General features: G+C 42.4%; 1 protein-coding gene across 1 annotated transcript in view; it reads left to right on the top strand.

Annotated features, from left to right (window-relative positions):
* The first annotated feature begins 1126 nt into the window (after positions 1 to 1126).
* LOC139398482 (probable cationic amino acid transporter) overlaps positions 1127 to 9863 on the top strand; it is a 14745-nt gene continuing 6008 nt past the window's right edge. The window contains exons 1-5 of the mRNA XM_071144430.1: positions 1127 to 1496; positions 1684 to 1869; positions 2094 to 2330; positions 5914 to 6131; positions 7890 to 8036. Of these exons, the coding sequence (XP_071000531.1) occupies positions 1382 to 1496; positions 1684 to 1869; positions 2094 to 2330; positions 5914 to 6131; positions 7890 to 8036 (903 nt within the window). The 5' untranslated portion in view covers positions 1127 to 1381. The remainder of the gene's footprint in view (positions 1497 to 1683; positions 1870 to 2093; positions 2331 to 5913; positions 6132 to 7889; positions 8037 to 9863) is intronic.

The raw sequence follows: 9863 nt of genomic DNA on the forward strand, positions 1-9863 counted from the left end.
CGTGCGCACGCACACGCACACACACACACACTCATACAACCACTGTGGTTAAACAGCTGGGTAATTGCAGGCCTCGTTTAAGTGGTTGATAACTGAGAGGCGTGTGTGTGTAGTGTGTGTGTGTGTGTGTGTGTGTGTGTGTGTGTGTGTGTGTGTGTGTGTGTGTGTTCGATGATTGAGTAGTGCTCGATGATTGAGAGGTGCGTTGGCCCACTTTACATAAATGACTTCTCTTCCTGAGTGCAGACAGAGGGGGAATAATAGAGAAATAAGAAAGAGAAAGCTCATTGAAAGAGGGAAAGAGGTTGTCAGTAATAGCAGTCATCAGAGCAGGTTATTTTCCTACCCGGGACGCACATACTGACTGTGTATTAACTCCTGTTCACTTTAGACCAAATGGTTTTACTCAATCATCTTCTATGAGTGCAGTCGTTGACTAACTGGGCGGAGGACAGGGGGTTGATCGAAGGTTGAATCCTTGACTATGTCTCAAATAGAGCCCTGTTTCCTCTATAGGGCTCTACTTTTGACCAGTACTCTGGACTAAGGTAGGGCACTATATCGGGAATAGGGTGCCATTTGGGACGCACGACCCTGTCATTATTTGTCTATGGCTGTAATTATATTGTGTGTGCTTGTGTGGGTCTGTAACAGAACAATGTGTTCTGTCAGATTGGGGGGAGTGGAGGAGTTGAGTCCTTACAGTCCATCAGCTCTGAGTTCATCTCAGGTCAGATCTAATCAGGAAGTGGTGATGACTCAGGAAGTTACAGCACAACACAGTCATCTGGAACACACGCATGTACACACACATACACATACAGACGGATATGAACTGTCATATTTGGCGTGGTGTAATGAGATGGTTGCTATAACAACAGGTTTACAAGGACCATCTGATAATTAGCTCTCTGTTTTCAGGTAGAAACTCATTCTGGAACACACATCTCGCTGTGTGTATGTGTGTGTGTGTGTGTGTGTTTACAGTAAAAGATGGATAACCAGTCATATCTTCCCCAATGTGACTGTAACTGTCAAACAGCTGTGGACAAGACACAGACATGGTGTCATATGTTGTCAGCTGTATTGTACTGCATGTGTAAAAACATGGGCTTTTCTGTTACAGATTGACACCTTAGACAACAGACAACACTTCTATATCACCATGAGGAACTGCTGACCCCCCCCCCCCCCCCCCTCACCTGACTACCAGAGAGAAGACACTTTCTTCCTCCCATCCTCTCACCCAGTCCGTCCGTCTTCACAAGGATAAGCGTTATTTTCGAGAGTGGAAAAAGTGAACATCAGAGGACAAAATAGAGAAAAAAGCTGAAGTCCTCTCTTGACCCTTGACCTCTAACCACTGACCTGTGACCTCAGTATGTCAGGTCTGAGTGGTAAGCTGCAGCGTGTCCAGTGGCGGGCAGGATGGCACTCCTTCACCTCCAGAGTCCTCAGGACCAAACCAGTAGAGAGCATGTTGGACTCTGGGACAGGTAGGTGTTCACAGGGGGGCCTCTAGGGGCGTGAATGAAGGTGGGAATGTGTGTGTATGTATCTGTGTGTTGGGGGGGGGTTGTATATGTGTGGGTATACAGTATGTGTGGATATACAGTGTGTGGGTTATATTAACATGTATGTTAAGGTGTGTGTTTGTATGCTAATGTAAGTGTGTGTGTACAGGTGGTACCAGCAGCCATGGCACCAAACTAGCGAGGGTGTTGTCCACGGTAGACCTGGTGTCACTAGGGGTGGGAAGCTGCGTTGGCACGGGGATGTACGTGGTCTCTGGGCTGGTTGCTAAGGAGATGGCCGGACCTGGCGTCATCGTCTCCTTCATCATCGCTGCTGTCGCCTCTATACTATCAGGTACACACACACACGCACACACACACGCGCACATACACACACACACACACGTGCACACACACACACACACACACACACACACACACACACACACACACACACACACACACACACGTGCACACACACACACACACACACACACACACACACACACACACACACACACACACACACACACACACACACACCAACAGCTACGTGATATTTGTGCGTCTCCCCTTCAGGTGTGTGTTATGCTGAATTTGGGGTTCGCGTTCCCAAGACAACAGGCTCAGCCTACACCTACAGCTACGTGACAGTGGGGGAGTGTGTGGCCTTTTTCATTGGCTGGAACCTGATCCTGGAGTACTTGATTGGCACAGCCGCGGGGGCGTCTGCTCTCAGCAGCATGGCGGACTCACTAGCCAATAAAAGCATCTCTACGTTTATGACCACACACATCGGAACACTCAACGGCCTGGGTGAGTCTGGAGGGGGAGGAGAGGGGAGGGAGGGGGTGGAGAAGGGAGGAGGGTGTGTGCTATATATCTGTGTGGGTGTGTGTGGTGTTTCCAGTAGCTGTGACATAGTCTTCCCTGAGACCTGGGCTGTGTCCAGCGTAGAAATGTAGTGCGTTGAACAGCCATGCCTTTCTGACAGTTAGAGTAATAATACAAGTCAGTAGGGTTCACCTTCCTGAATGTGAGCCTGACGTCTAGAGTGGCTAGCAGTATAGGAACAGACAGTGAAAGCTCATTCCTCAACAAAACAGATGATCACTACTTTGTGGATTGTAGTGAGGGTTATGATACCGGGTTGTGATAGTTTTTCTGTTTGTGGATTGTAGCGAGGGTTATGCTACCGGGTTGTGATAGTTTTTCTGTTTGTGGATTGTAGCGATGGTTATGCTACCGGGTTGTGATAGTTTTTCTGTTTGTGGATTGTAGAGAGGGTTATGTTACAGGGTTGTGACAGTTGTGTGACAGCCTAGGAACTGTGGAAACAGACAGAGGGAGACAAAATCTCTCTGACAGGAAAAGGAAATGGGAACTTTCCAACAGCTGGCCATCTAGCCTGCCATCCATTCCCTCTGCTCACACACATGCACACACACATGCACGCATGCGCGCACACACACACACTCACACACTGTTGGCACGGTGCATGACTGTTGACAGTGTGCTTTCATGTGTTTTCTGCTGGTTCAGTTTTTGATAATGGTGGGGCCCAGGCATCTAATGTAAGCTCTGTTACAGTAAACTATTATATAAGCCCTCGTGTGAATCCATTTTAGCCTGTTTCTTATGCTGAGGTCTATAAAGCACTAGAGGCAATAGACACTAAAAAGTCTGCAGGTCCAGACAACCTGGGCCCCTACCTCTTAAAGATAGCAGCTGGTATTATTACTGAACCTGTGGCTCACATTTTCAACTTGAGTCTCTTGACCAATTCCATTCCCACCATTTGGAGATCAGCTTATGTCCTCCCACTGCTAAAGGGTGGAGATCCCTCAGATCTAATAACTATCATCCTATCTCTAAACTCCCAAACAATTTGAGGGAGTGCACATATGCAGCTATTCTGTGTTGAGCGGTTAACAAAGAAATAGGTACTCTTATATGCTTAATTTAGAGTTATTTATGTACCTTTAGTTGTGATATAAATGTTGGCCTGTATGTTCTGATTTTTAATACATTGTAAGGCTGCATGATGTGACTCAAATGAAGATTTGACAAAAGTCGCTTGAAAGGCATTAGCTCTGCTTTGTTTTTTGCTCCGTCTGTACACACTTCATCAGTCTCTCATTCACAATTTGACCAGCACTTAATAATGCCTTGAATTTCACGACGGCATCCCCTTTGTGGCCATAATGCACCCTAAAAAAATCCATGGCTTTTGCAGCCCGGAGTGCTGCGTTGTGCCCTTCTCCCTGAGTGTGCAATCCGAAGCATCTCTCACTCACACGGCTCTCCATCACGTGATCGGGTCTTTCTCGCAGGCTACAAGTGAAGATAAGCACATCAGGGCCGTAACTGCGCGCGTCCTTATCCAATTCTGAGGTGCATAATGGATTAACTTTCCCACCGGCCCTGTACCGGAAAAGGGTCAGCGGAAAAATATGTCATATATACAGTTATATAGCGAATGGAGGACACTTTCCCCGTAGTTTATTTTCATGCCAGCCAGGTGGGCTATACTCCTGTTGTAAAGAGAAGCAATGTGCTTAATATTAGTAAAGTTCAGAAATAAATATAGTAGGCCTAGCCTATAGAAATCTGATGGGATCCTCCTCTTTTTAATAGAGGCCATCACTCTGTTTTCTACTGCATTTGCATAGCCTATAGAAATGTTGCGCAACATGAGCTCATGGGCTCTCATGAAGTGTTTGATTACATTTTCGAATACATTTGCATTAATGTCAGAGTGATTACAGGGACAATAGAGTGCTGAGTACCAGGTAGTTAGCAATTTTGGTAGGCTACTAATGACCATCAGCAACATCAGAGCTTGGAGAAGACTAATTACCCTGACTAAACGGTCTTGTGGAATTTGACTGCCTTCATGACTCGTGACCACCGGTGTGGCGGTAATATGGTCACCGCAACAGCCCTAAGAGGGGTTCAGTCTAGCTTTAGAATGGGGCACAGCACCACAACTACAGCTATAGAAGTTGCAAATTACCTCATAAATGCACTTGATAAAATGCAGCATTGTGCTGCTCTGTTTGTTGATATATCAAAGGCATTCGATTCAGTTGGCCATGTTGCTAGCTAGACTCAGTAACATTGGTCTCAGTGAAGGGGCAGTAAATTGGTTTAAGAACTATCTTTCTGGTAGAACACAATATGTATATACTGACAGTCACAAGTCTAGCTTTGTTGAGATTAATAGACGTGTGCCCCAGGGTTCCATTTTAGCTCCTGTGTTGTTCTCAATTTGTTTTCATGATTTGGGAAATGGGATGCAACCAGCAAAGTTACATCTATATGCAGATGATACAGTCATATATTCATGTGCTCCTTCTCTGGTTCAGGCTGTTGAAGAGCTCCAGACTGCTTTTCAGTCACTGCAGGCCTCACTTTATGGTCTCAAACTGGTCTTCAATGTGCAAAAAACTAAATTAATGACCTGTATCAGAGCTCGCACTCAGCCAGAGAAGGTGAGCATTGCCACATCTGGTGACTTATCCATTGAAAAAGTGTCATCCTACAAATACCTAGGTATATGGTTGGATGACAAGTTGTCCTTTAAAGTTCATATGGATAATCTTGGGTTTTTATTTTGGTAATAAGGCTTGCTTCCGACTTATGGCTAGAAAGAAGCTTGTTCAGGCCACCTTTCTCTCTGTAATTGATTATGGTGACTTGTTATATATGCATGCAGCCGCTTTATTACAAATGCCAAGTTCTTCACTCACCCGCCATTGTACCTTGTACCAAATGGTAGGTTGGTTACATGCTCAGAAAGCTACATTTGTATGTGTTCATCTACAGAGCACTTTTAGTCTGGTCTCCTTCACCACCAGCAGTTTCCATACCCGGTCTGCTAGGTGGTTGCTACTTAAAGTCCCCAGGACATTTACAGTATTATGCAAGACTGCCTTCTCATCTTGTGCACCAGAGGCACGGAATAGTCTACAATCCATGCTTCTTCTAGATATGTTAGTGCCACTGAATTAATGCATTTTCTTCATGGGAGACTCTGTTACAGAGTAGTGTAAAATGCTTTTGTTAGGCTGGATCATGTTGTTGTATTGTATTGTTGTATGTTTTAATTATGTAATGTATTGATTGTTGCTGCCTTCTTGGCTAGGTCTCCCTTGAAAAAGAGACTCTGGGTCTCAATGGGCTTTTCCTGGTTAAATCAAGGTTAAATAAAAAATGTATGTTTACCTCTCGGTGTGGTGTGTATCTCCCTCCCTCCCTCCCTCCACCCCTCCCTCCCTTCCTCCCTCGCTCTCCCCTTTGCTCCAACTCGCTCTCTCCCTCCCCCTCTCCCCTCTGCCCCCCCACTCTTTCCCTCCCTCCCTCCCTCCTTCCTCCCCTCCCTCCACTCCCTCTCTAGGTAAAGGAGAGCAGTCGTACCCAGACCTTCTGGCCCTGCTGATAGCAGTAATAGTGACAGTGATCGTGGCCCTGGGGGTGAAGAACTCAGTAGGGTTTAATAATGTGTTGAATGTGATCAACCTGATGGTGTGGGTCTTCATGATGGTGGCCGGACTCTTCTTCGTCAACGGACACAACTGGGACGATGGAAGGTTCTTACCCTTCGGGTGGTCAGGGGTGAGAAACACAAACAGACGTATATACATTGGGGAGAACAAGTATTTGATACACTGCTGATTTTGCAGGTTTTCCTACTTACAAAGCATGTAGAGGTCTGTAATTTTTATCATAGGTACACTTCAACTGTGAGAGACGGAATCTAAAACACAAATCCAGAAAAACACATTGTATGATTTTTAAGTAATTAATTTGCATTTTATTGCATGACACAAGTATTTGATCACCTACCAACCAGTAAGAATTCCGGCTCTCACAGACCTGTTAGTTTTTCTTTAAGAAGCCCTCCTGTTCTCCACTCATTACCTGTATTAACTGCACCTGTTTGAACTCGTTATCTGTATAAAAGACACCTATCCACACACACAATCAAACAGACTCCAACCTCTCCACAATGGCCAAGACCAGAGAGCTGTGTAAGGACATCTGGAATAAAATTGTAGACCTGCACAAGGCTGGGATGGGCTACAGGACAATAGGCAAGCAGCTTGGTGAGAAGGCAACAACTGTTGGCGCAATTATTAAAAAATTTAAGAAGTTCAAGATGACGGTCAATCACCCTCGGTCTGGGGCTCCATGCAAGATCTCACCTTGTGGGGCATCAATGATCATGAGGAAGGTGAGGGATCAGCCCAGAACTACATGGTAGGTCCTGGTCAATGACCTGAAGAGAGCTGGGACCACAGTCTCAAAGAAAACCATTAGTAACACACTACATCGTCATGGATTAAAATCCTGCAGCGCACGCAAGGTTCCCCTGCTCAAGCCAGCGCATGTCCAGGCCCGTCTGACGTTGACAATGATCTGGATGATCCAGAGGAGGAATGGGAGAAGGTCATGTGGTCTGATGAGACAAAAATAGAGCTTTTTTTTTTTTCGCCGTGTTTGGAGGAAGAAGAAGGATGAGTACAACCCCAAGAACACCATCCCAACCGTGAAGCATGGAGGTGGAAACATCATTCTTTGGGGATGCTTTTCTGCAAAGGGGACAGGACGACTGCACCGTATTGAGGGGAGGATGGGGTGGGGCCATGTATCGCGAGATCTTGGCCAACAACTTCCTTCCCTCAGTAAGAGCATTGAAGATGGGTTGTGGCTGGGTCTTCCAGCATGACAACAACCCGAAACACACAACTAAGGCAACTAAGGAGTGGCTCCGTAAGAAGCATCTCAAAGTCCTGGAGTGGCCTAGCCAGTATGGAGGAGTGGGCCAAAATCCCTGCTGCAGTGTGTGCAACCTGGTCAAGAACTACAGGAAACGTACGATCTCTGTAATTGCAAACAAAGGTTTCTGTACCAAATATTAAGTTCTGCTTTTCTGATGTATCAAATACTTATGTTATGCAATAAAATGCTAATTAATTACTTAAAAATCATACAATGTGATTTTCTGGATTTTCGTTTTAGATTCCGTCTCTCACAGTTGAAGTGTACCTATGATAAAAATTACAGACCTCTACATGCTTTGTAAGTAGGAAAACCTGCAAAATCGGCAGTGTATCAAATACTTGTTCTCCCCACTGTACATATGCACATGCTATTACACACATACATTGGTAGGCATGCAGATATGCAATGAATTTTGATATTCAACTAGTCAACTTCTCCTAGTTTACTAGCTAGGTTTAGATAGCAACATTGCTAACTAGTGGCTAACTCGAGCTCAACTGTTGGTGGAATCATAATGCCAAAAGTGATTGTGTTTTAACACAGCCTTTAACCTTTAACCACTGTCTCTTCTGTGTGTGTTTATACCAGGTGATGCAGGGAGCAGCAACATGTTTCTATGCCTTCATAGGGTTTGACATAATCGCTACTACAGGAGAGGAAGCCAAGAGTCCCAACACCTCTATACCCTATGCTATTACTGTTTCCCTCATCACCTGCCTTACTGCATACGTCTCTGTGAGTACACACACACACACACACACACACACACACACACACACACACACACACACACACACACACACACACACACACACACATGGACACACAGATACACACACACACACAAACACACACACACACACACACGTCCATGCCCTATTCGGTGCAAATGACATAATTTGCCCTCAAGAGTTTGATTTCTGGTTGGTTGGACTCTCTATGTATGTCTGTGGTTTCAGATATAGACTCTATCTATATACTCTATGGTTTCAGATATAGACTCTATCTATATACTCTATGGTCTAAGATATAGACTCTATATGCTCTATGGTTTCAGCTATAGACTATCTATATACTCTATGGTTTCAGATATAGACTATATACTCTATGGTTTAATATATAGACTCTATCTATATACTCCATGGTTTAATATATAGACTCTATCTATATACTCTATGGTTTAAAGTATAGACTCTATCTATATACTCCATGGTTTAATATATAGACTCTATCTATATACTCTATGGTTTAAAGTATAGACTCTATCTATATACTCTATGGTTTAAAGTATAGACTCTATCTATATACTCTATGGTTTAATATATAGACTCTATCTATATACTCTATGGTTTAATATATAGACTCTATCTATATACTCCATGGTTTAAGATATAGACTCTATCTATATACTCTATGGTTTAAAGTATAGACTCTATCTATATACTCTATGGTTTCAGATATAGACTATATACTCTATGGTTTAATATATAGACTCTATCTATATACTCCATGGTTTAAGATATAGACTCTATCTATATACTCTATGGTTTAAAGTATAGACTCTATCTATATACTCTATGGTTGAAGATATATACTATCTATATACTCTATGGTTTAAGATATAGACTATATACTCTATGGTTTCAGATATAGACTCTATCTATATACTCTATGGTTTAAGATATAGACTATATGCTCTATGGTTTCAGATATAGACTCTATCAATATAATCTATGGTTTAAGATATAGACTATATACTCTATGGTTTCAGATATAGACTCTATCTATATACTATATAGTTTAAGATATAGACTCTATCTATATACTCTATCAATTCAGATATAGAGTATCTATATACTCTATGATGTCAGATATAGACTCTATCTTTTTACTCTATGGTTTAAGATATAGACTATATAATCTATGGTTTCAGATATAGACTATCTATATACTCTATGGTTTCAGATATAGACTATCTATATACTCTATGGTTTAAGATATAGATTATCTATATACTCTATAGTTTCAGAAATAGACTATCTACATACTCTATGGTTTAAGATATAGGCTATATACTCTATGGTGTAAGATATAGACTCTATCTATATACTCTATGGTTTAAGAAATAGACTCTATCTATATCCTCTATGGTTTCAGATATAGACTATCTATGTACTCTGGATTAAGATATAGACTATCTATATACTCTATGGTTTCAGATATAGACTATATACTCTGTGCTTTCAGATATAGACTCTATCTATATACTCAATAGTTTAAGATATAGACTATATTTATATGCTCTATGCTGTAAGATATAGACTCTATCTATATACTCTATGGTTTCAGATATAGACTCTATCTATATACTCAATGGTTTAAGATATATACTATATTTATATGCTCTATGGTTTCAGATATAGACTCTATCTATATACTCTATGGTGTAAGATATAGACTCTTATCTATATACTCTATGGTTTAAGATATAGACTATATTTATATACTCTATGGTTTAAGATATAGACTCTATCTATATACTCTATGGTGTAAGATATAGAC

Source organism: Oncorhynchus clarkii, unplaced genomic scaffold, assembly GCF_045791955.1.
Source record: "Oncorhynchus clarkii lewisi isolate Uvic-CL-2024 unplaced genomic scaffold, UVic_Ocla_1.0 unplaced_contig_1732_pilon_pilon, whole genome shotgun sequence".
NCBI lineage: Eukaryota > Metazoa > Chordata > Actinopteri > Salmoniformes > Salmonidae > Oncorhynchus > Oncorhynchus clarkii.